The sequence below is a fragment of the Scyliorhinus canicula genome, chromosome 1, assembly GCF_902713615.1.
Source record: "Scyliorhinus canicula chromosome 1, sScyCan1.1, whole genome shotgun sequence".
Classification (NCBI taxonomy): Eukaryota; Metazoa; Chordata; class Chondrichthyes; order Carcharhiniformes; family Scyliorhinidae; genus Scyliorhinus; species Scyliorhinus canicula.
Genome location: NC_052146.1, coordinates 205116377 through 205142757, shown reverse-complemented (window position 1 = coordinate 205142757; position 26381 = coordinate 205116377). Strand labels below are relative to the sequence as shown.

At 45.3% G+C, this 26381-nt stretch overlaps 1 protein-coding gene across 3 annotated transcripts in view; it reads right to left on the bottom strand.

The window, feature by feature from the left end:
- The window catches only part of LOC119971165 (1-phosphatidylinositol 4,5-bisphosphate phosphodiesterase beta-1), a 983652-nt gene that overhangs the window by 609411 nt on the left and 347860 nt on the right, over nt 1–26381 (bottom strand). Inside the window, exons 1-2 of one of the 3 annotated variants that reach the window (XM_038806370.1) lie at nt 17912–18003; nt 11874–12024 (exon numbers count right to left, since the gene is read on the bottom strand). The exons of the other annotated variants lie outside the window; for them this stretch is intronic. Coding sequence (XP_038662298.1) covers nt 11874–11972 — 99 coding nt within the window. The 5' untranslated portion in view covers nt 11973–12024; nt 17912–18003. Of the gene's footprint in view, nt 1–11873; nt 12025–17911; nt 18004–26381 lie in introns of those variants that run through there. 3 annotated transcript variants of the gene reach the window in all.

Below are 26381 nucleotides of genomic sequence, written 5' to 3'. Positions count from 1 at the left end.
CATAATAAGATCCTTCTATTGGTGTGGTAATCAGTAAAAGCTGACAAAACGACAAACAAATATGTTTAAACTTGGATACAGCTTCAGGCTCTGTCCACTGGGTGACAGTATGGAGCATTTTATTTTCCTCTTATCTCTGACTCTCTCTGCCATGTTGGTTTTTTCCAATGTAAAATTAGTACAAGGTTAATAGATTAGTTTAACTCTGTGTAGTGCTTAGGTTTTGAAATGTACAAGTTGCTCAGCTGTGTTAGGACTTTTATTTCTGCCAATTAGTTTTCAACCTATATTTTTCCTTGAAGGTAGTGTTGATCATTCCATCTTGGCCACCGCAACACTTCAAACCTTCATCCACCTGCCCTCTCCAACAGCTTCCGTTGCCCTTATCCAAACCTTCCACCTCTTCACAGGTTTCGGTAATTTTGCAGCCTCAGACAACTACATGATGCACAGTAGCAACTTACCAAGACTCGTTTGACAGTGCCTTCCGAACCTGCAACCTTACCATTGAGGAGGACAAGGGCGGCAGATGCATGGGAACCTCACCACCTGCAAGTTTCCCCCTAAGTCACTCACCACACTGACTTGGAAAATATCACCGTTCCTTCATTGTCGCTGGGTCAAAATCCTGGAAATCCCTCCCTAACAGCACTATGGGTATTCCTCCACCAACTGGACTACTCCAGTTCAAGAAGATAGCACACCGCCACTGCCTTCTCAGGGTAGTTCAGGATGGGCAATAAATACTGGCCTAGCCATGAAAAAATAAATACAAAAATAAACTGCCCTCTTCACAGTGTGCACCTTGACTGCCAAATTCTCATCGATTCATCCCGCTATCCTCCAAAGGTTATCTTCCACAACAAACTATGCTGAGTTTTTGGAACAAAATTTACTTTATTCTTAATTTCATGGTTTCTATTCCTCATATTATCTTCTCACCTCATCCAGTGTCCCCGACTTTCCCCAATCCCCTGACTTCCTTGCTCACGCCGTCGCTTTCCTCCTCTCTCTCTCTCTCTAATTCCCCTCACTATCCGCCCTGACCATCCGCCCTGACCACATTGCCTCATTCGCATCCTTTCTCCCTATTCCACTGTTGTAAAGTTAACTCCATTGTTATAAAATTACAAAAAAGAGCACTGATTTTCACTAGGATTGAGAGTTTATCCGTTGTGGCAAAAATCCCAGAAATGAATGGCAATTCTAAGTCCTGCATCCAAATACGTAATTTTCTACTTTTGAAGATGAGGGACTGGAGTTGGGCCAGCATTCACATATACTCAGTTTCCCGAGGCAGCCAGCCATTCAAATCATTAGCAATCTTCCACGGAAGTGTTATTTTGGTAGGCCAGGAATGTGAAGCCCAAATTACACAGATGAGACCAGGTAAGGGGGGGACCGTCTGAACTTGGTGGATACATTTGGATAGCCAGGATACCCTTTGGAGAGGTGAGATGCTCCTTTGCTTAGAGCCCAAGGACACCTTTGGGAGAGGCATGGCACCCAGGAAAGATAAGGCAACCACTGGTATTTTTAATAGCAAACATGATTGTGTGTGCAAAGTACATAACCATATTGGAACTGTCAAAGCTGTCAAAGAACTGTCAAATTATACTAGGTGAGTTGGCATCGAGGAGGCAAAGGCAAAGAGTAGTGGGTGGAGGGGATGGATTGGGCTGAAAAGTTCTGCCCCATAGAGCCAGAAATTCTCCCACCTTTGTGAACCCAACCCAGGAGCAAAACTCTGGGCCATTTTCTCCTACTGGTCACAATAATGTGGTCACTTCCCCTATACTCCAGCTCTTCACCAGTGGTGCGAGGCAATCTTTGGAATGCCACTCTAATTCTCGAGTAGCATACCCCTGTTCCAAATGAGTATGTTTGACCTTGCTCATGTCACCCGTTTCTAATAGCACTCCACCGTTTCCATTCTCCGAATGATCTGTGAAGTAGGGGTAATCAATATGTAATCAATTCTAGATACTGTTGTAAATGGTGATTAGACCTAGCCCACAAGCATCTCTCTCGATTACAGAGAGAGAGAGACAGACAAATGGTTACATTTCGCTTGAGGGGCAAGGTAGGCCTCTATAACTAGCAGAACTGGTATGGGGACCGAACCTGTACTATCGGCATTATTCTGCATCGCACTTTAACCATCTAGCCAACAAAGCTAACCAAGTTGCTAACTAGTGGGGGTAGATAATACTAGCAGCATGGGTTCAATCTCTGCACAGGCTATGGCAGTTCATGGGAGGCTTGCCCCCTTGCCTTACCCCATGCTTAAAATGGTGTGGTGCCCATCAAGCTATATAACCAGTTGTGCGACTCTAATGGAGACAGGTGTCTCTGGTCCTTCATGGACTATGGCTAATTATCATCACTTAGCAATTATATTTATGATACCGTTACTTTTTGCTGTCTAATTTTCTTTGAGAAAAACACTGTTGCCAATTTTTATTTTTAAACTATTTTTACATACAGGTGATTTTCCACAAGGTGGTTTTATCCGTTTTCCTGCTCTTTGAACAAAAGCTTGCCATCTTAATTTTTAATATTCCTCAGCACCAAAAAAAAATTCAATGACATTTTTTCATCCATTTACTGTCCAAACGTTAAATAATGAAACCATTCTCCCGCTGCGGCAAATTAATTCAGGGCATCTTCCATATTTAATTGATCTGTACCAATCCATGATTCCTCTCAGACTGTATATCTAAAGTAATGTCTCTGATTATCAAGTTAAGATAAATTATTCATTCACTGGGCCCACCAACTAGCACTTAAATAATTATACAATTTTATTCCTGTTATAAATTAGTTGATTAAATCCTCCGTGTTCAATTCATCTCCTTGTTCTATTGCTTTCTTTATAAAACACACAATGCTCTTACTCTCTGTCGGCAAGGTGACGGGAACTCCACTAGTCAGTACCGATAATTGAAAAAACATGCTGCGCCGACAAAGCAAAATGTGAGCTGGGGCATTACAAATATAAGAATTATGCAAATTACAGTGCAGAAAACATATGGGGAAAGAGAATGTACTAGATTCCATTGGTCAAATTGTCTCACCTCAATCTCTACTGCTCTTAAGCTTGAAAACAAATGTTACCAAAGTGAAAAAAACCCTTCCCTGTTCACCATATCTGTCATCCCCAAAAGGAAACGAAAGGTTTGGACCTGTATTCTTATTTCCCGGTTTTTACTGGTATTCCATTTTAAGGGATGCGAGACAGTGGGCGGAATTCTCCGACCACCCCCCCCCCCCCCCCCACAAAAATTGCGGGGCCGGCGTCAATCCCACCCCTGCCGTGTTCCGAATTCTCCGCCCCCCCCCCAGATTGGGCGGAGGCGGGAATCGCGCCGGTCAGCGGCCACCCCGTGCCAGTCGGCGGGCCCCCCGTGGCGATTCTCCGGCCCGCGATGGGCCGAAGTCCCACCACAAACCTCACCCGCCGACGTGGTTTAAACCACCTACCTGACCGGTGGGATTGGTGGTGCGAGTAGGCTCCGGGGTCCTGGCGCAGGGCGACCTGACCCCGGGGGGGGGGGGCACCGATCGGAGGGCGGGCCTGTGCCGTGGGGGCACTCTTTTTCTTCCGCCTCTGCCATGGCCTTCACCATGGCAGAGGCGGAAGAGACCTCCTCCCCTGCGCCTGCGCCGGTATGACGTCAGCAGCCGCTGATGCTCCGGCGCCAGCGCGGACTTACACCGGCCGGCAAAGTCCTTTCGGCCCTGGCTGGCGCAGGCCTAGCCCCTCAATGTGAGGGCTTGGCCCCTAAAGGTGCAGAGAATTTCGCACCTTTGGGGCGGCAGGACACCGGAGTGGTTCACGCCACTCCGACACGCTGGGACCCCCCGCCCCGCCGGGTAGGGGAGAATCCTGGCCAGTATTCTTTTTTCCCAGTGTTATTGATGCTCCATTTTAAGGTATACAAGATGAGTTCAAACCAGCATTTTTATTTCCCCATTTTTACTGCTTTTCCATTCTGGGGGGCCTCCACCCTGGTCTATTAATGGAGGTGAAACTGGTCCACATCGGCAGTGCGAAACAACGTTGTGGCGATCAGCAGCTGATTTTTCACTGTGCCAGTTTTTAAATTCCACTGACTTGGGTAATATCATCAAGACTTTTCTTTTCAAATCAAGTGAAAGCAACAGTGAGCTGAGGAAGTGAGTCTGAGGAAAGAGTTGGACTATCGTTCTGTGAACTTCAGTGGGAAGAATCAGGCCAAAATCACTACAAGCCGATTTTTCACTGCTGGCTGATCTTATCTCCCAAATCTTTAAAAAAAAATTTAGAGTACCCAATTCATTTTTCCAATTAAGGGGCAATTTAGCAAAGCCAATCACCTATCCTGCACATCTTTGTGTTGTGGGGGCGAAACCCACACAAACATGGGGAGAATGTGCAACTCCACACAGACAGTGACCCATAGCCGGGATTGAACCTGGGACCTCGGCGCCGTGAGGCAGCAGTGCTCACCCAGTGTGCCACCGTGCTTCCCTGCCCCAAATCTTCTACCATTCACACTCAACTGTTAACACACAACTCTCTAATTAATTTTGCCCTCTATTTTGTTTCCACTTTTCAATATGCTCTCAGAAACCTGCTAATTTCGAGCATGCACCCCTTTCCTAGGGTTCTGTAGCAGTTCCATTATGTCTCTAACCTTAGCACTGAAGAAGCAACACATTGTTTGAATATTTTAAAAACGTGCTTTGTTGCTGAGACATGCCACATTATCAATAATTTCTAAAGGTATATGCAAATATTGATTACTCTTAAATACTAAAATAATAAACATGTGAAATTGCTATTGACATAACTCACTGATTGTCTATCGCTATCTGTACTGCTTTAAATAAGGTCACTTTTCCAAAGGAGTGCAAACGCTAATCAGTTATAACTAGAAAACTGCCAACAGTTGTTTTATTATCTCATAAAGATTATAAATGACAGACACTCTCCTTTACCTTACATATCTTGTGCTATATGTCAACAGCCAATAGTTTGGAATTTCAGGATGTTTATTTTGCTGGAGCATTTTTTTTTACCACTGGTCGGAGCAGAAGCAATCAGTATATTTATTCTGAGAGATTGGTTCATTGGCTGTAATGCAATTTGGGATTGGCACTGAGGCCATGAAAATTACTCTAAGGAACCCAAGTTCTTTCTTTCTTGATAACTTGGGCTGGTCTCTCGATGTTGTAGATGAGCACTCTCTTTAGAAGCTGAGTTCCCACCTGATGTAGAAAAATGTTGTAAGTAGTGGTTTGAACAGTGCTGAGAGGATTGGAGGATCCAGATAAGGGGTGCGATCCACCCAAATGGGCACAGAGTCCCATAGCCCACACAATTAGCTGGGTGTTTCCCGGCACTCCGCTATCAACGCCCATCCAAATAGCTCGGGGCCTCAGGGGGAACTCCCCAAGGAGGCTACACTTAGCCCCATTTTCTGCAGTGTGGAGCTCTGCTCGCTGGAACTTCTCAGTGCAGCGCAAGATTGGCTCTCGAGCCCCAAACTGCTCCCCCAAGCCCTAACTTACTATAAGGGGGTCTCCAGCCATCCCCACATCACCCACACAGGGCTCTCCCCCCTGCCGGGTCACCGTTGTGCAAAAAATGCCAGCTTGGCATCTTGGCCCCTTCCAGCTGGCAGTGCCACCAGGGCATCTTGACGGTGCCAGGCTGGCACCCAGGTGGCACTGCCAGGGTTCCAGGCTGGTGGTGCCAGGTTGCCAGGGTGGCACAGCAGTGCTAGGGTGGCACAACAATGCCAAGGCACCACCCTGCCCAGAGGGCATGCATGTGGACACCTCAATCCCCTGAGAGACCCCCACAAGTGCCATTTTTCCTGATCCCCAATTATGAAGACCAGCACTGCACGGCACTCGCCTGAGATCTCCAAAGCAAGGGAATTTGATCCAACGCCATGGATAGATCTTGTGAATGAATATTAAAGTAAGACTAGCTGACTTGCTCCAAAAACAGATTTGCAAGAAAATGATTGCACCAGCTCGCAAAATCTCATTATATCTCGTGAGGCGTGACAAGCTGGGTAGATCCCAGAAGTGGGATTTCCCGACATCTAGCAGCCGTGTTGCGCCACGCTGCTTTTTGGGCGCATCGTGACCGCTATATCCCACCCAGGAACTGTAATGTGGTTAGTAGGTGGAGCTGGATAGTGGTAAATAGGTGGAACTGGATTGTGGTAGATAGGTGGAACTGGACTGTGGTAGATAGGTGGAACTGGATTGTGGTAAATAGGTGGAGCTGGATTGTGGTAAATAGGTGGAGCTGGATTGTGGTCAGTAGGCGAAACTGGATTATGGCAAGTAGGTGGAACTGGATTGTGGTGGGACTGGATTGTGGTAAATAGATGGAGCTGAATTATGGCAAGTATGTGGGACTGGATTGTGGTAAATAGGTGGAACTGAATTATGGAAAGTATGTGGGACTGGATTGTGGCAAATAGGTGGAACTAGATTGTGGTAAATAGGTGGAACTAGATTGTGGTAAATAGGTGGAACTGGCTTGTCGTAAATTGGTGGAACTGGATTATGGTATTGTGGTGAATAGGTGTGACTGGATTGTGGTAAAAAGGTGTGACTGGATTGTGGTAAATAGGTGCAATTGGATTGTCGTAAATAGGTGCAATTGGATTGTCGTAAATAGGTGTGACTGGATTGTGGTAAATAGGTGGGACTGGATTGCGGTAAATAGGTGGGACTGGATTGTGGTAAATAGGCGGGACTGGATTGTGGTAAATAGGCAGGACTGGATTGTGGTAAATAGGCAGGACTGGATTGTGGTAACTAGGCAGGACTGGATTGTGGTAACTAGGCAGGACTGGATTGCGGTAAATAGGTGGGACTGGATTTCGTAAATAGGCGGGACTGGATTGTAGCAAATAGGCGGGACTGGATTGTGGTAAATAGGCGGGACTGGATTGTGGTAAATAGGCAGGACTGGATTGTGGTAAATAGGCGGGACTGGATTGTGGTAAATAGGCGGGACTGGATTGTGGTAAATAGGCAGGACTGGATTGTGGTAAATAGGCGTGACTGGATTGTGGTAACTAGGCAGGACTGGATTGTGGTAAATTAGTGAAGCTGGAATGTAGTAAATAAGTGGCAATGAAAGTGTTTGGGGGGGGGGGGGGGTTAGTTGACGGATGGCAATAGAGGGAAGCAGAAATGAAGGCTGCAGGGAGAGTGATATAAGCCAGTTGCGCAGTTTTGAATGAGAATGAGAGAGAACCTGGAAGTGGTGAGGAAGAGTGCAGAGCGCCAGCAACTACAGAGAATGCAATGTGTGGTCGGAGATGGTGGTGGTGGTGGTGGTGGTGGTGGTGGTGGTGGGGGGGGGGGGGGGGGGGGGGGGGGGGGTAGTTGTTAAGGGGGGGGGGGTAGTTGTCAATATAAGAATAATTAAATCTTCCCCACCGGCTTGGAACAAGGAAAAGAACACCAGTCAGCAAGAAGATGTATAAACTGGGAAGGCTGGAAAAGTAAATGGTCTCTTGCGAGAGATTAAGAGATTAGATGGGATGCATAAAAATTTACAAAAATAGGATCGGAAGCCAGACATTTGTCCCCATGAGTCTGCTCCACCATTCAATAAGGTCACACTGATCTGTTTGTGTTTGCATCATCATAAAACAATGGTGAACTGAGTTTAGAGGGTGCAACACATATTTGTAAACCTGAGCAAAGTTGGATGTTGGAGTCTGACTGTCGGGACAACGTTTGGTTGCAAGACAATCTGCTTGATCTGTTACAACTCCAAATGGAATTTCTTAATATTTAAGCTTAAAAATCTTGTAATATTTAATTTAAATTTGAATGTTTCTGAGGGAGCATGCCCCCTTTGAAATGCACCATAAATATTATATCTTCAACATTTGAGTTTTCCCTTCAATCTTCCATGTACTTGTTTTGGCCTCAAGTATCAATGCAGAAGTACAGGAAAACCCTAGAGTTATGTTACCGTGCCATATAATCACTGTGTCATTCATCAAGATTGTTCTTGCGGTTTCAGCTTTTCTGGAGCTATGTCGAGTTTGTTGAAACCGCTGTTGGGACCTTTGCGCATTTGTTTTTAAATAAAGGTCTGGGACTGCGCAGCTTTGAAACATTTGAATTATTGTAACATCCGTCACAGATATAAGCAAGTGATTGCTTTGTTGGAGGAGAAAAGACTGCAAAATGGGCAAACGAGGCACTAAATCTTGCGTCGATGTTGCCAACGCAATCTTTATTATTTGGAAGGCAAGTGACTGGAGATTCAAAGTGAAGTTGCATAAACAAGCAACTAGGCATAGAATCATAGAATTTACAGTGGAGAAGGAGGCCATCAGGTCGGCACTGGCACTTGGGAAGAGCACCCTACCTAAGCCCACACCTCCACCCTATCCCCGTAACCCAGTAACCCCACCCAACCTTTTTGGACACTAAGGGAAATTTATCATGCCAATCCACCTAACCTGCACATCTTTGGATTGTGGGAGGAAACCGGAGCACCCGGAGGAAACCCACGCAGACACAGTGAGAAAGTGCAAACTCCGCACAGACAGTGACCCAAGTCGGGAATCGAACCTGGGACCCTGGAGCTGTGAACAACTGTGCTAACCACTATGCATGAATAGTTTTGTGCTGGATCAACACTGTGGATGTTCCTACACCACATGGACCGGGGTGGTTCAACAAAGCAGCTCACCGCCATATTCGGAAGGGCAATTAGAGATGAGCAATAGATGCTAGCCTAGCCAGTGATGCCCACACCCGATGAAACAGTGATGGGCAACCTAGGCCGCATGAGTGATCCTCCTTCGTCTAAGTGGGCCGCAAGATTGAAATTGGGCTTGTTCGTTAACCATGGCCCTATGAGATTAAACAGATTTAATACACGCTGAATATTTCATAACGAGTTACAGAAAATGTTGAATCATTTATATATCGATAGAATTGCTATCAACCTCAAATTGTAAAAACAAAATAAATATTGACACTTTGGATGCAGAGGGACTGCACGGCTCTCACAGTCAATGTGAGCAATCAGCAGGCACCTCACTTCACCCACCTTTGCTTTATGTGCATTTCACTTCAGTCATACTGGAAGGAAAAAAACTATGTGAACGTAAATCAGCGGAATGTGGCAACCCTGCGAGTGGGCAACGGTCAATAAAATGTCTCATGGGCTCCACTCAGAGTCCAGATAGGCTGCATGTGGCCCCCGGGCCGCAGATTGTCCATCACTGCCATGAATGGATATAAAAATATATGTATGGATATGATGCAAAGCAGTAATCTTTCCATCCGTTATTCAAAACATAATTTTGTCACATTGGAAATACTCTTCAAATAAGTGCCTGTGAGCTTTCTACCTTTAAACGTGCCAATAATAGAACATAGAACATACAGTGCAGAAGGAGGCCATTTGGCCCATCGGGTCTGCTCTGACCCAATTAAGCCCTCACTTCTACCCTATCCCCGTAAACCAATAACCCCTCCTAAACGTTTTGGTCACTAAGGGCAATTTATCATGGCCAATCCACCTACCCTGCACGTCTTTGGACTGTGGGAGGAAACCGGAGCACTCGGAGGAAACCCACGCAGACACGGGGAGAACATGCAGACTCCGCACAGTGACCCAGTGGGGAATCGAACCTGTGGCCCTGGCGCTGTGAAGCCACAGTGGTATCCACTTGTGCTACCGTGCTGCATTTATCCTGTGATGTTTGTATGTAACCTTTTTCTGGTGACTTTCGTCACAATGTTTTTTATTCTATTAGTGTGACAGAACACTGGCAAAGAAATGCTCTGAGACTTGGGACAGAATTTTATGTTCCCCAACCAGTCGGTTTGCAGATGGGGAGGGCTGGGAAATCCCCCGATTGCCTACCAACCAGCCTTCCGTTTACTCTAAATTCACCGCAGTTTTACAGTGGGACGGGCTTGGCCTAGGTTGGCTGTAAATTACTGACCACTGAAGGGCCGTTCCCCGTCTGGCCTCAATTTTCAGGCTGACGTTCAGCAGCCGTGGGGTTGGAATTTGGCACAGGGCAGGCTGGGGGGGGGGGCTCAAAAGGTGACCCTGCTCATGTCTCAGATGGAAAAGAGCATTCGGGCGGCACCTCCATCAACAGCCCTCTTTCAACATTGGGCACCTCCCCACAGGGTAGACCCACCAGCGATGCTCCCCCCCGGTCTCTCCAACAACACCCTCACCCATCCCCACTGCCCAGCCCTCTGGGCTTCGTTCCCCCACCATGTCCTGAGACCTTATCCTGGTCTCGACGGATAGGACTCTGGGAATTGTAATATCTGCAAGGCAACCACTATTGGCGGCAAAGCATTCCCCACCGACACTTCCTACAGTTTCAGGTTCTGGCCACTGGGTGACAGTATGGAGCATTTTAACTTCTTAACTTTGACCCTCTCTGCCATGTTGGACTTCTCCAGGAAACCCATGCAGCCAGTCTTGCGTCAAATGCAAGAGGGTTAGTTTCTAACTGCAAACGCTTGGGAGGGCTATTACCACAATGAGTTCCAGGATAGCCAGTGAGACAACATGCTTGCAAATCTCCATAGCCAGATGGACTGTGAAGCATGAAATAAGCAAAGCAAAGCCATACTCAGCTAACGTTGGTGAAAGATTTTCAGTGAAAAGCCAAAATCTAATGCCAATTCATTCCAAAAGTATAAATATATTCAAAAGTGACAAGATGGGGCAGTTAAATGAAAGACGAGCACCAAACTGTGCCTATCATGACCACCGAGCCTCTCAAAGCACCTGACAGTCATCTAAGTAAGTGATCACTGTTGTAATGTAGGTGCCAATTTATGTACAAAAACATCCATAAGCAGCAATATAATAGTAACTAAAAAATTAGTTTTTGTGATGTTGATTGAAGGATAAATATTGGTCAGGTCACCAGTGATAATTCAACCCCTTCTTCATGTAATCTTTTATATACATCTAAGCAGGGAAATAATGCCTCGTTTTAACATCTTGTAGTTTATTGAAGTTTGCTTTCTGCATTTTGTCCACTTGAGGCTACCATACACATGCACCAGCAGAGGGAGTCTGCTGGAAAGTGAGAACAAAGGATTTGTGTTTAACTGCTTGCGCAGTTCGACTCCCAAATGTCTCTGGCTGAACATGTAACTGTTTCTGTCCTAAGACCTTCACACATCTCATCGGAAGGGTAACGCTTCTGACAGTGCAGCACTTCCTCAATACTGCATTGGAATATCTGCCTGGATTTTTGTGCTCAAGCCCTGCAGTGGGCCTTGAACCTGGAACCTTTTGAGTTAAGGGCATCAGTTTTATCACTGAAGTTCCACATGCTGCTCCAATTGTAAATGAATTATTTTCTAAAAATACAGGTTTTTCATTTGGGATGTTTTCTTTTATATGTGTCCCTGGGAAACTCAGTGGTTCATTTAAAAAAAAGTAAAATTAATTTTGCTCTCGAGAAATGTTGGGAAATGGAACCTTTCCAAGTCTACCCAGCCTCAACATTAACAAAAAAACCCAGGTCAGGTAAAACACAGTGTGGTAGCACCGCTCCTTTAAGGGGTGAGCTTGCGCCGTCAATGTGACCTGCTCGGAGCCTATCACGTAGGAGTACGCAAAACCCGCCCAATGGGTACAAAGCGCCAGGCCCTGGGAGCAGGCTCCTAGGCAGAGTGGACCTTGAAGCCAGATAGTGAAGACCTGTTTAGTGACTCTGTGCCTGTCTACAGTTCACTTTTACATGTTACCAATGAACCCTTATTCAATTATGCTGAAAGTCTCCCTGGTATTGCCTTGAGCCACCACATACAGTTAGGTGCAGAATAAACATCCTTCAACACACCTTTGCCCAAAAGCCCAGCAGCTTGTGCAGTACGAGTGTGTCTTTCTTTGCATTCATGACTCTTGGTTTCTCAGTGAAATTACCCCATTCCTGGGTCATTTTGGCTGTGGATCTTTGCCCAAAAAGGAGTTGATTGAGACTTGTTTTAAAACTGCAAATCAAAGCAAACAAATATCAAAAATATAAAGAAATCCTGGTCTATGCTCCTGTGTGGCACTATCAAAAATTATAGATTGCAAACAGCATACATTAAGTTGACATCTATCTTTCTACGAGTTACTATTGTCCCTTAAATGCTGAAAAGATTCATCAGAGACAGAGCCCGCAAAAAATGGAAGGAACTGCACAATGTTGTTGTTTTAATGAAGAAAGCTGGATCATACTGGTCAGTCGATACCTTTGCTGCACACTTTGGGGGTGAGGGATTATTGTGTATTGAGATATTCACTGGAAGATTTCAGTGTCAAATATGATTGTCCTTCCATAGTGTAATCACAGAATTGTCACAGCGCAGAAGAAGGCCATTTGGACCATCATGTCTGTACCAGCTGTCCAAACAAGCATCCTGGCTTAGTGTCATCCCTTGTCTTTTCCCTGTACCTCTGAACATTGTTTCTACACAAGCAATCATCTAATACTTTTTTGAATGCCTCGACTAGCTTGGTTGAAGAATTGGCCTTTTTAGTGCAGATTGGGGCCCGAATTTTCTAGCCGTTCGCTTGCGGTGGGATTCTCTGGTCCTGTTGGTCATGCACCCCACCCGTGAGTTTCCCAGCAGTGTGGGTGTGGGGTGACCTCAATGGGAAATCCCATTTATAGTGGCTGGAACAATGAATCTTGCCATCAGCGAGCGGCGCGCCGTCTCTCGCTGCCGAATACAAATGGCGGGGGGAGTCGGAGAATCCAGCCCTGGGTAAACATTGTTAACAGAGGGCCCACTTGTACCAACATACAGAGGAGGCTGGCATTCTATAAGACTGGGCTAAATTTGACCAAGGTCTCAGAGCTGGAAGTTCAGTGCCTACTTTATTGTACCTCTCAGGCTTGTTAGCTGATAGGTTCCTTTTGTAAGAGATGCAACATTCACATCGGCGCTAACACCAAGATAAATTCATTCAAGAGTCAGCAAACTATCACCTGTGCCAGTGTAACCAGTTTAAATAATCCAGGGTTACTGCACGAGTGCAAATTCCTTGTCCCCAAGGGGTCTCATTATTGTATCACTTGCTGCTTTATCCTGACCACTCACTCAGGCAGTTCAAACTAAGCAACGGCATCTTGCAATCACAAAGCACCTTCAACATGGTCGAACACCCCGGGTCATTTCACAGGAGTGCTAACAAGCAAAATGTTACACCGGGTCACAAAAGGGGATAATCAGGGTTTTACAGAGCCTGTTGAAGGAGGTTAAACTGAAGGATGCAGGGGTGGTTGGAATTAAAGAATTGCAATGCCATTTATGCAACACAAACATGAAAGCGTAATTAAAATGAAAGATAAAACTAAAGTATGCCAAATAATTGAATAAAAAACAGTTTATTAGAGAAAACCAGCACACAAATTAACTACATCCCCCAAAAATCAGGATCCAGCTTTTGTCAGAAATGAAGAGAATAGAGGATGTTGAATGCCAGAGTTTAATTACAACAAGATAACAGGCATATTGTTCTGATTAATCGTGTTCAGTTAACAAAGAAACATTTACAATAATTGAAACACAAAGGGCAATTTATGATTATGTACAAATGCAGGAAGGAGATTAATTGAAAGCAGCAGTACCTCATAGGCTTTTTGGAGGTCAGGATTGAATACTACAATAAAAAAACACCACTGTTTAAATTTAACCAATCTGGCCATTTTTTAAATTAAAATCTATTGTAATTGTTTGCTGTGACCACATTGGTCGTCGGTCGGTCGACAAAGTGGACTAATTTTCAAATTACTAGACTGACAAGTAAATAATTGGAAAGCGATGATGAGACTTTAAAGAGGTAGTGTGTGTCGTGCTGGGGAGGATAAAGGGTTAGCAATTATCCTAACAGCTTACAACAGAGCAAGCTGTTACCATTAGCAACCACAGTATCCGCCAAGGTGACAGAACTGTAAGTCAAGCCACCTTATTGTCACCAAGGCCAATTTTGATGTTCGCTTGCCAAGAAATGGACACTTCTTTGCACAGCTTACACACTTCAATGGTAAACCATTCAAGAGATGACAGCGGATTTACAGGACAAGATACAACCAGCTTTATGCGGGAAGCCATACATTCCCAGCAATGATCCTTTTCTAGGTAGGGTGGAAATAAATAACTCTTTTACGCAGGGACTTTTGGATTGCCCCCATGTTCTATAGCTTGCAGAAAGACTCACTGCAGACTTCCGTCCTTGGTTGTCATTATGCTGCTTAGTCTTGAACAGGCTCATTCATTAAAACAACTGCTTATTCTGAACATCCACTCATTCAGAGCTGACTGTTGTTTTGGAGAGAGTACTCATTGAAATGGTGCACTTTACCCCAGGTACACCTGCTCTGCATCCCTGTTGGGAAAGTAATCATACCTGTGGCTTTGTGCAAATGGAAAGAAAATGAAAAGATACCTTGATTATACAACGTGCACAGCTGGCCGGAGAACAAGGGTGCTTTCAAACTCTGCACAGTTTATTGTCTGAAGTTGCAATCCAATCGCAACACGTGTGTTTGAAGTTGGCTTGGCTTCATTTCACAGAATCACACAATTGTCACAGCACAGAAAGAGGCCATTTGGCCCATCATGTCTGTCCCATCTCAATGAATAGCCTTCTGGATTAGCAATTCACGTGCTGCCATTTCTCCACCTTCTCCATGTAACTTTGCACAGTTTTTCCTTTTCAGATAATTAAAAAAAATAAATTTAGAGTACCCAATTATTTATTTTTCCAATTAAATTTTTCCAAAAAATTAATTTAGCGTGGTCAATCCACCTACGCTGCATATCTTTGGGTTGTGGGGGTGAAACTCATGCAGACATGGGAAGAATGTGCGAAGTCCACACGGGCAGGGACCCAGCTCCAGGATTCAAACCCAGGTCCTCAGCGACGTAGGCAGCAATGCTAACCACTGTGTCACATTCCATCCGTCCTTTTCAGATAATAATCCAATTCCCTCTTGAAAGCCTCGATTGAATCTGACTCCAGCACACTCTCAGGCAGCGAATTCCAAATCCTAACCACTCGCTACGTGAAAACCTTTCTCCTCATGTCCCCATTGCTTACTTTAAACTTGCTGCTCCCGGCCTCGCAATCTGACAGGAAACAGAGACAAATCAGTCTCTGCCATTTAACCTGTGATTCCGATATTCCCAGCTTCCTCCATGACTCCAAATTAATATCCTACCCGTTGGATCCATCCACATGTATAAAATGTAACACTTGATCGTACATATAAACAAGGAGCAGGAGCAGACCATTCAGCCCCTCGAACCTGCTCCGACATTTACTAAGGTCATGGCTAATCTGACAGTCACGTCAAATCTGCATACCATCTACCCCCGATAAACTTTCACCCCCTGTCCTTATTTACCAAGAATCTATCAACCACTGCCTTCAAAATGTTCAAAGACTCTGCTTCCACCACCTTTTCAGGAAGAGAGTTGATGGCACATAAGATTCTGGAAAAGGAAAGATAGATGCCGCAGACCAAGGTGCAGATTGGGAACAAGAACTGCCCAGGACTTATTTTTTGTGGCCGACAGTAAAGTGGTCATGGATTCTTTAGGAAAACTGTTGCAGCTTTACTGAAGATTTATCTCGCACACAGAGAATGACGCGCATAGCTCAAGCCTGTTATTAGAAACAAGTTAGGCAATAAGCGAAAAGGGCATGATTGATTGGCGGGAAAGCTATTTACTGACAGAAAAATAATTCAACTGCAGGAGGAAAGGAGCCTGAACTGAATATTTTGATCCACCCAATTTACATAGCCAACGGTCATTTCTGGCAGCATTGCAGTGCAGGATTTTGTAGAAATTCTTACTTGGCGGGGTTTGTCAAGGGCATGATTTCTGCTTGAGTTTGATTGTCTTCATCGTTAATGTATTGTGATATGGGCAGCACGGTAGCACAAGTACTTTAGAACAAAGAACAGTGGATAGCACTGTGGCTTTACAGCGCCAGCGTACCAGGTTCCATTCCCCGCTAAGTCACTGTGTGTGTGTGGAGTCTGCACGTTCTCCCCATGTCTGCGTGGGTTTCCTCCCACAGTCCAAAGACGTGCAGGTTAGGTGGATTGGTCATGATAAATTGTCCATAGTGACCAAAAATGTTAGGAGGTTATTGGGTTACGGGGATAGGGTGAATGTGAGGGCTTAAGTGGGTCATACAGTGCAGAAGGAGGCCATTCGGCCCATCGAGTCTGCACCGACCCACTTACGCCCTCACTTCCACCCTATCCCAATAACCCATCCTAACCTTTTTGGTCACTAAGGGCAATTTATCATGGCTAATCCACCTAACCTGCACGTCTTTGGACTGTGGGAGGAAACCGGAGCACCCGGAGGAAACCCATGCAGACACAGGAAGAATGTGCAGACTCCACACAGACAGTGACCCAGCGGGGAATCGAACCTGGGACGCTGGCGCTGTGAAGCCATAGTGCTATCCACTTGTGCTCTCGTGCTGCCCCAAATATTGGATAAATACTTCCTAAAGCTAAGACAGTCTTCAGGATGAATTGAATTGCTCTGACTTTTCTGAAGAAAATTGCCCGCCCAGCCTGCTTACCAAATGGCGCTTATTACTTAACCCAACAAAGCTGTTCTCTCCCATTCCCCTCATTCAAAGCTTTCATCCCTCACTGTCAAAAGGACACAGCCAATTTACTATGCGGAAAACACAATTCACACTTCCTTAAAGTGACAATGTTCATACTAATAGCTGCAAGAAAAAGGGGATTGTGGCATCTGGCCAGCCCATTCTGCTGTGCAAGTTATTTGAAATCCAGTTCATGAAAAACCGTGGATAATGTTTCCAGTTTGGAAGTAGGTTGTCCGGGAATGCAATTCCAGTTTTAGAAACAAACAATTTGCATTTCTCACGACTTCATTATTGCCCCAGGTGCTTTAGAGGAGCACTTTCGAGTAAAATTTGACACCAACCACAAAAAGAGCCAGGTTTGGTGATTAAAGGCTTGGTCAAAGAGGAGGACCCGAAGGGGATTAACATTGGAGAGAAAACAGGATGACAATAGTGAAGCAATGAAAGCCGTGTATGCACGAACGACTCGACCAATACAAGTGTAGAGATGTTGGAGGGTTGTTGGACTTGAGGAGGTAAGGGAGAGGTGGGGACATGGAAGGAGATTTGAAAACAAGGAGCATTTAAAAATGGAGATGTTGCTGAATGCCGCTCAGTGAGCGCTTGGGTTTTAGGTGAACAACATGTGGAAGGAAGTAGGAAGCACAGTTTTGGATGAGCTCACAGTATATTATTCCCCACCACACAAATATATTATGGATTAGGTGGTCACGTACATGTTGTGATGACGCAGATACAAAAGGGGTTATGTGTCAGGAGTTGTAAACTCCAATTAAAACCATTATAACTTCTGTGATTCTGAAACATTCTCAATGTTTTTGAAAATATGATTTGCAACTTTTAACTCATTGGAAATTTTGCAATTTGAGCTGAGACATAACAAACTGCTTAAAACTCCATGCCACATTCCCAGGTGAAGGTGAGAAACCAACAAATCACTTTCAGGAAGTGTGAAGAGAGGCATTTCCGCTAATCCAGATACCCGTCAAAGGAACTGTAACTGTCTAAGGAAGAGGCATTAAAAATGCAAAGTAGGAGATATTGAAACAATGGCTGCCACACCCAAAACCTCGAGGAAATACACAATGGGTGAACTGTTTCAAGGCAAGGGTGCCAGGCATGAGAGAGATTGCAAGTGACTCAGGCTATGTCATGAAAGTCTTCAGCAGAGGAAACAGGCCGAAGGCTGCTCTCTCTCACTTTTGGAATAAGAGTATCACCCAGTTTGAGACTATATTAGAAACCTACCAGTGAATTGAGATCTCATAGTTGTTGCAAAATCTTCTACATCTGACCACATCCAAGAAACCAACTAACCTAAATTGGCTGCAACGTGTAAAGTTTACATCTCAAGCACAAAGGTCACTTAATCTTTTACTTTTTTTATTGGATAATAAATGTGTGCACACGCATTCCTGCTGGCACATGCATGTGTGATGCTTGATTAACGGCACCGACTTCCCCACTTTAGCTTTGGTTGGGAAACATGTGTCCCGTGCGCCACCAATCGGAGCGCTGCCTCTGACAGTTGGACGGTGACCGCGAGCACTGGTGTGAAGAGAGCATGCGCTTCACGTGTCCAGGGAGGCACAACGCGCGCGGGGGCTCTGAATGGGCCAAAGTTTACATCAGCCACTGTTGGGAAGGGGGGAGCATGAGGCTCGAGTCACCCTTCAGGGAGGGGGAGGGGGAGGGCTTAGCGCTATAAATAGAGGGAGTATTTTTGGATGATCGGCAGAAAGTGAGACGCTGCAGGAGGGAGTGGGCTGAAGGCTGGGCGGAGACATTTAGCAGAGAGGGAGATAATAATTCTGAATTAATTTAAACCTTTGAGGTCAAATACTGAGAGATTGGAGCTGAAAGAAATGTGAGCAAAGCTGCAGTTAGAATTAAAATTTAAATAATTCAGAGAAATACATCAAAGTGTCTGAGAGAGATAAACAAGAGTGGAGATTAAAATTGCTTCATATTTTTTAATTAAATGGTTAGTTATAAATTAAAGGAACATTTGTCCGAAACAGTTTAAAGTAAAAAATCATAAATTGTCTTGAAAATTGTAAATTTACTAAATCAATGAGGAAAAGAATAATCCAGTTCATAATTTGCATTTCTGGTTTTAAAATGGGAAATTAGTTTGGAATATTTTTGAATTGTGGAGATTTAAAGGGAGTAGATTGTATTTGATTTTTATAAGGTAAGCTCAGTTCATAAATTGGTTTTAATATTTTAGACATTTATCTGGAAACAAGGCACAAGTCGAACAAGAAAAGCAGTGAAATCTGCACAGAGCCAATGTGAAAGCTTCTATAATTTTAGCTCAGGCTTTTATTCCTATATTAAAGTTTTATTTGAGAGAGATCCATGAAGTTAAGTGTCGAGGAGTGGATGTGGGAAGGGGTGAGGGAGGTTTCCATATGATAGTATCGATAAGAAATTTAAGTGGCTTTCAACTGAGGTCATCCAAGACTTGGCTGACAAGTCCCACTTGCCCATCACTCCTGTGTTTGCTGACCTATGGTGGCTCCCGTTCAAGCAATATCTTGAGTTTAACATTCTCATCCTTGTTTTCAAATCCCTCCATGGCTCCGCCCCTCTCTATCTGGTAATTTCCTCCAGCCCCACAAACCACCAAACTCATCTCGTACTGGCCTGTTGAGCATTCTCGATTTTAAATTCCTCCTTCACTGGTGGCCCTGCCTTAAGCTGCTTATGTTCTAAGATCTGGAATATCTCTTTATATGGCTTGGTGTTGTATTTTTCTTGGATAATGCTCCCGTCGAGCGCCTTGGGGCATTTTTTTACATGAAAGGCACTATTTACATATGTTGCTGAATTTTTTTCACTACCCAGACATCAAACCATAGAACCACGGAAAGATTACGGTGCAAAAAGAGGACATTCGGCCCATCGAGTCTGCGCTGACCAAACAAAAAGAAACTAACTGATCATTTTAATTCCACTTTCCAGCATCCGGTCTGTAGCCCTGAAGGGTACAGTAACTTCAGATGCAGTTCTCCGGTCCTTTGAAATGAGTCGAGCGTTTCAGCCTCAATCACCAACTCCGGCAGCAAATTTCAGATTCCCACCACCCTCTGGGTGAAAAGGTTTTTCCTTCACTTCCTGTGGCGGCCATGGAATGAGTGGTCGCATATTTGGTGGCTCCTGCTTGAGGTGAAATTGTTTGGTCCTCATTACAAACTCATGGGGGTACAAACTACAGGAACAGATAGGGCTAGGATTCTTCTTCGGGTGGGCATGTCTCAGCGCTATCAAACAAGGACTGCAACTGCAAGGGGCAACAGTCAGTCCAGGAGATTTCGAGGAGTGCGATAGAAGGAATGATAGCAGAGAGCTCTGCGGCATCGTTGCCCACTCAGTGGTCCACGGAACAGTTGGTGGTGGCTTTTGTTTTCTTGTTCTGGGTTGGTGATGGTGGGGGGGGAGGGTTGGAGTGGGTTTGACATGGACGAAGTTGGTGTGGCGCAGTTGCTGAAGGGATAATGGCAGCGAACATCTTCGGGAGGCCCTAGAGGGGCACGGGGTGTGGACCTTTGGGAGCTGGTTAAAGCGGAGACATGACTGACGGGTGTGGGGGTTTAACCCCCTCCTGACCCAGCTAACTTCATGGAATATTAGGGAATTAAATGGGCCGGTCAAGAGGTTGAGCATGTTCATGCACTTGAGGAGTCTGAAGGCGGACGTTGTGTTTTTGCAAGAGACTCATTTGAAGGTGGTGGACTCACTTGAGGAAAGGATATGTGGAACAAGTGTTTCATCAGGACTGGATATGAAGATGAGCGAGTGGTGTTTTGGTTAATAAGAAGGTGTCCTTTGTCGTGGGGAGCACAGTGGCGGTCTTAGGGGGTAGATTTGTGATGGTGAGCAGGAGGGCAACCCACCCCTCCCTCCCATGGTGCTGGTGAACCTTTATGCCCCAAATTGGGGCGATGTGGAGTTTATGAAGTGAATCATAGCAAAGATCCCGTGCCTGCACACACGCCAGCTGATCATGGGGGAGAGTTTAATACGGTGCTGGATACGAGTCTGGACAGGTCGTGCCCGGTGTGTGGGGGCAATGCAGTCGGGGAAGGCCCTGAGCCTGGACGGGTTCCCTGCAGAGTTTTATAAGAGGTTTGGTTCGGAACTGGAACCCCTGTTAGCGGAGATGTACAATAAGTCAGTGGGGAGGGGTGAGCTTCCCCCCGTGTCTATCTTGCTCATTTTAAAGAAAGATAAAGACCCAGAGCAGTATGAGTCGTACCGCCCGATATCATTGTTAAATGCTGATGTGAAGCTATTGCCAAAAGTTCTGGCAGTGCGGATAGAGAATTGTGCACCAGGGATGATGGAGGAGGACCAGACACAGTTTGTGAAGGGGCGGCAGCTATGGGCCAATGTTCGGAGGCCATTGAATATGATAATGATATCCTTGACGGGCCGGGAGGTAGAAAAGATGTTTGACCATGTGGACTGGCTGTACTTATGCGAGGTGTTAGGGCAGTTCATGTTTGGGCAGGGGTTTGTCAACTGGGTGAAATTATTGTACAGGGCTCCTAAGGCAAGTGTGCGGACTAATAGTGTCAGTTTGGAGCATTTTGGGTTGCATCAGAGGACGAGGCTGGGTGTCCGTTCTCCTATTTGCCCTTAGTGATTGAACCATTGGCAATAGCACTCTCCAGCATTTCCTCATAAACTTATCTTTGTTGTGTGCAAGACGTAGTCTCAGACAGTTTAAGGTAGTTCATAGAGCTGATATGACGTGGTCTAGGATGAGTCATTTTTTTCCACGGGTGGAGTATAGGTGTGGGTGGAGTGCAGGCAGTCCGGTGAACCATATGTTTTGGGCATGTTTGAAGTTGTAGTGGTACTGGAAAGAGTTTGTGAACATAAAGTTAAAGATCTTGGGACTGGCGCCAAACCTGTGGGTGGTGTTGTTTGGGGTGTCAGAGGATATGGGAGTGCAGATGGGGAGAGAGGCTGACGTGATAGCCTTTGCCTCCCAGACAGCCGGGAGGCGGATCTTGTTGTGTTGGCGGGACTCAGAGCCGCCGAAAGCGGGGCATGGGTGGCCGACTTGGCAAGAGTTTCTCCACCTAGAAAACATCAGGTTCACCAGAAGAGGGGCAAAGGAGGGATTCTCCACAAGGCGGAGGCTGTTCATTGACTTCTTTAAGAGTAGTAGCACGTCAGTGCCGGGGTGGGTTTTCGGGTTTTGTTTGGGTTTGGCGGGGGGGGGTTGCTGGTTGCAAAAGGTGGTGCTAAGGGGGAATTGCGCATGGTTAACTGTTGCGTTTGTTGTTTGCCCATTTCCATTCTGTATATAGATGAAAATACCTTCAATCTGCCAAACACCTTAAATCTATGTCCCCTGGTAATTGACCCCTCAGCAAGGGGGAATCAAGTCTTTCCTGTCTGGGCCCAGCATAATTTTTTCACCTCTTAGGTCACCCCTCAGCCTCCTCTGTCCTAAGGAAAGCAACTCGAGCCTATCCAATCTCTCTTCACACCTGCAATTTTCCACAGTTGGCAGTATTCTTGCAAACCTCTTCTCACTCGCTCCAGAGTTAACATGAGTGTGCAGACAGGATGAAGTTGGCGTAAGGTAGGGAGGAGCGTCTAAGTTTGGAGCACACTTGTTTTTTTTCCACGATCATCAAACTTGACTAAAGTGTAAATACAGTGCAAGTGACTACATCTACATCTACAGGATGTAAAATCGGCTCAGATTGTGCACTCAATGTCTCTCAATACTGAGCTTCTTAAACAGATTTCCCAAGGCTCCAATAAGCATCCAGCTGTGTCAAAAGGTCTGCCCCCTTTTCATTTTGCACCGTTTGCAAACTTCATTCATTCAGATTTCAAAGGAAGTAATGACTAATTCTGTTAGACTCATTGATGGAACTTCTCCAAGATCTGTGCTTCAAAGGGCATTTGACTTCTCATCCACCCTTTTCAATTCTAATTGCGGCTGAACTTTTATCCAAATGTGCAACATATTTCACATTAGATCAAGACTATTGTAGTCTCTCAAAAAACGAGGATAAGATGTTTCCAGTGAACCAATTGGACTGCGCAATAACTAATTATGAGCAGAAAAAATTCTGGTTTTGAGCTTCAATTCTGCTATTAAATACTTTTGCTGAGACTGAGAAGCCCTATTTTGGTAATATTCCAGTTGCTGGTACATACAACTCTTGGGAATTGAATTTTCCAAAATAAACTGCAGTCATTGCAATTTGACCCTTGTACTGAAAAGAATAGCCACGTAAAATATTTAACTTCAGAAGGCTTTTGAGGCAGAATTCTAGCTCCCAAAACTAATGGCATTGAGGAACAAAATTGCCCTCTTCGTTACATCTAACCCACAAGGACCCTGTTCTCTCGCAGGGTAGTGAATGTGAAATTCTTTACTGCAGAGTGCTGTAGAAGCTGGGTTGTTAAGTATGTTAAATTGTTTAAGGCTGAGATAGACCGATTTTTAATCAGTGAGGGAATAAAGGGTTATGGGGATAAGGCGAAAAAGTGGAGTTGAGGATTATATCAGATCAGCTATGATCTCATTGAATGGCGGAGCAGACCCGATGGGCTGAGTGGCCTACTTCTGCTCCCAAGTCTTATGGTCGTGTGGTCCAAACCATCTCGGGTAATACAAATATTTTCAGGGAATGTTTTGGAAAGGTTTGGTGATTGGTGGTGATTTTCTCTTTAAGGGCAACACAGCAGAGTATGGGTCACCTGACTTGCGTGGCCAATTTGGGTGCAGAACGACCCAGAAGGCAAAAACAGTAAAATAGGGAAATAAGAACACTGGTGCAAACTGTCTTTTACTTCTGGATTGGGTAATCGCCCCAGGGGTTGGAGCACTCTCTTGGGAGAAAACATGTAGGGGACTAACGGCAGCCACTGGTGTACAGTTTTTCTGATTAAGAAATACCTTTTGTGTTTCTAGTGAAGTCTGTGAAAGTGCATCATTACAAGAAGCAAAATGATTACACTGAAGAAGATACGATCATTGCACATAGAAATGATTGCATTTTAGTTTTCAGCAATGAGTCTGGATTGTGTTTAGTAATTTAGGCTTTGTCTACATTTTGTGTCCTTCTCCTGCGACAGATATTATAGCCGGGATTCTTCCAAACAGAGGCTAAGTGTTGACGCCGGCGTAAACAGGCCTCTTGGCCCAGCGATTGCCTGGCCCACAGGGGGCCAGAACGGCGCCGGAGTACTCCATGCAGCTCTGGCTGCCGTACGCGGCCCTGCACTGCCGGCCGCAGGTCCGCGAATGCTTGCGGCGGCTGCTTCCGCGCCGGCCCTGTGCAACATGGCAGAGCCACACAGCGGGCTGGTGCGGTAGAAGCAGATCACATGCGCCTGCTGATCGGTGGCCCCCGATCACGGACCTGGCCATCACGGAGGTCCGCCCGGAGATTGATTCCCCCCACCAGGACAGCCACCGCAGCCGCAACGCCGAGCTCCCGACGGGTGGAACCGTACATGAACCACACCGGTGGGAACTCGGACGGTCGACTGCGGAGAATCGCTCTTTCAATGGCCCGCGACCGGCGCCGCGCCGACCGCACGAGCGCGACTGGCGTCAATTCTCCAGTTGCTGGAGGTTTGCGTCCCAGCGTCGGACCCGATCGCGGTCTGACGCCCCATTGTCCGCCCCCGCGCCCAGTGTGATTTCGACACGGAGGCTCGGAGAATCCTGGCCTACGTGCATCACTTTCTTTTTTCTGGAATGTCTCGCTCCCCATACTTAAAGTGGCATAGGTACATCGACATGTCAAATCAGCAATAGTCTGCCCTGGATTTCACATCTCGCCAGGTTTTGGGGAAGGTGGAGTCGCTCGGACCACCCGGAGCTATTTTGCTGACCTAAACATAATAAGACATTCATGCATGGCAGCTTAAAAGAAATGTCAGATTTTCAGATATCACTGCTTTTTAGATAGCTGGATTTAGGACACTGTTTCCAACAGTTCCCACTCGCTTTGGGTTGCCAATGGGGCATTACACCCTACAATATAGGTATCACAGTCCATTTGTTCTAAAGCATCTTAAACACAGATACGTTTGTCATATATTTGAGTTTGCCGCAAAGACAAAGGGTATGGAGGTGCACACTTGGATTCTTACAACCACGATGATACGTTTTATTAGGAGATGTTGCTCGTACAATCTAAGATGGAGAACTGCAGGCCGCACAAAAATACTCTGCTGACATCACTACACATCACATGATGTTCCACCAGCAGGGTCGTATTCTATGATACATAACTCCCCTCCCCTTTACTTTAGTACAACAACAACTTTCTTAACATTCTATGCAAGTTGGACCATGCTAAATTGCCCCTTAGTGTCCAAAAGTTTAGGTGGGGTTACTAGTTACAGAGATAGGCTGTGCCTAGGTAGGGTGTTCTTTCATAGCGTCGGTGCCGACTCAATGGGCCAAATGGCTTCCTTCTACACAGTAGGGATTCTATTTCTTTTGGTTTGTACTTGACATTCTCAAACTTGGCTTCTTGCGACCTTGGAAGTGTCCTCTCTTCCTTCAGTGGGTGGTACTTCCTGAAATATTACTACAGTGTCCACCTCTATAGGTATTGAAAAGTCCTCAGAAATAGAATCAGAACTTGTAGCTGTGTTTGGATTCTGTTCAGAAGTATCACTGTTTAGATTTCCCAAGGGAAATACTTCTTGAGAAGTTCCAACGACTTCACTTCATGAAGCTAATATTTGGTCAGTCTGGCATCGCCAAACTCTTTCGTCATCTGCCTGTGTGGTGTATGATGTTGAGACCTTTTTTTTGCAATGCTGACAGTGGGTACTCATTTCCCATTGGTGGTGTAGCACCCCGCTAGCACGCTCTCTCCTTGAGTGAATACTCACCTTTTAGAGTTTTGTTCCCTCCTAGTAATCTGTGCTTATTGGTGTTGTTTGACAATCTCTGAAGTGTCAGATGGTATCAACAATCAAACTGTGTTCTCAGTTTCTTTTTGAACAGCAGCATTGCTGGTGAACTCTGTTGTTGAGTGTGAGGTGTTCCAATAAGACATTAGGAATTGTTCACTCTTATTGCCAACATACCTTGGTCCTTTGGTGCCTTGATGGAATATTTAAATGGCCGTACAAATGGTTCTGGCAATCCATTTGTTACAGGATGGCACAGATCTGATTCTATGTATTGTATACCATTTCTTCTTAAGTAGTCCTCAAAATAGATAGGTTCTTGATTAATAAGGGGATCAGGGATAAGGGGAAAAGGCAGGAGAATGGGGATGAAAAAAATATCAGCAATAATTGAATGGCAGAGCAGACCCAATGGGCCGAGTGGGTGGCCTAATTCTGCTCCTATGTCTTATGTTCTTATGGTAAATCTTTAGAAGTAAACTGAGTACCAATGTCACTTAAGCCCTGCTCCAGCGTACCAACCTTGAGAATATTTTGTCCAGCTTCTCAATAGTTAGTTCGGTAGTCATGGGTTTTGTAATTACTACATCCGGCCATTTAGAGTGCTCATCCACAATCACTAGAAACATGTGTGTTCTATGTGTATTCTCTGCCATGGTTGTGTCGGCCATTTGCATGAATGTAAGGGTTTCAGTGGTGGAGTGTTTCTTCGTTTTCTACAGGACTCACATTGCCCCACTTTCTCTTTGATTTGAGAGTCTAATCCCGGCCACTAAAAGTAACTAAAAGCCAGTTCCTTCATCGT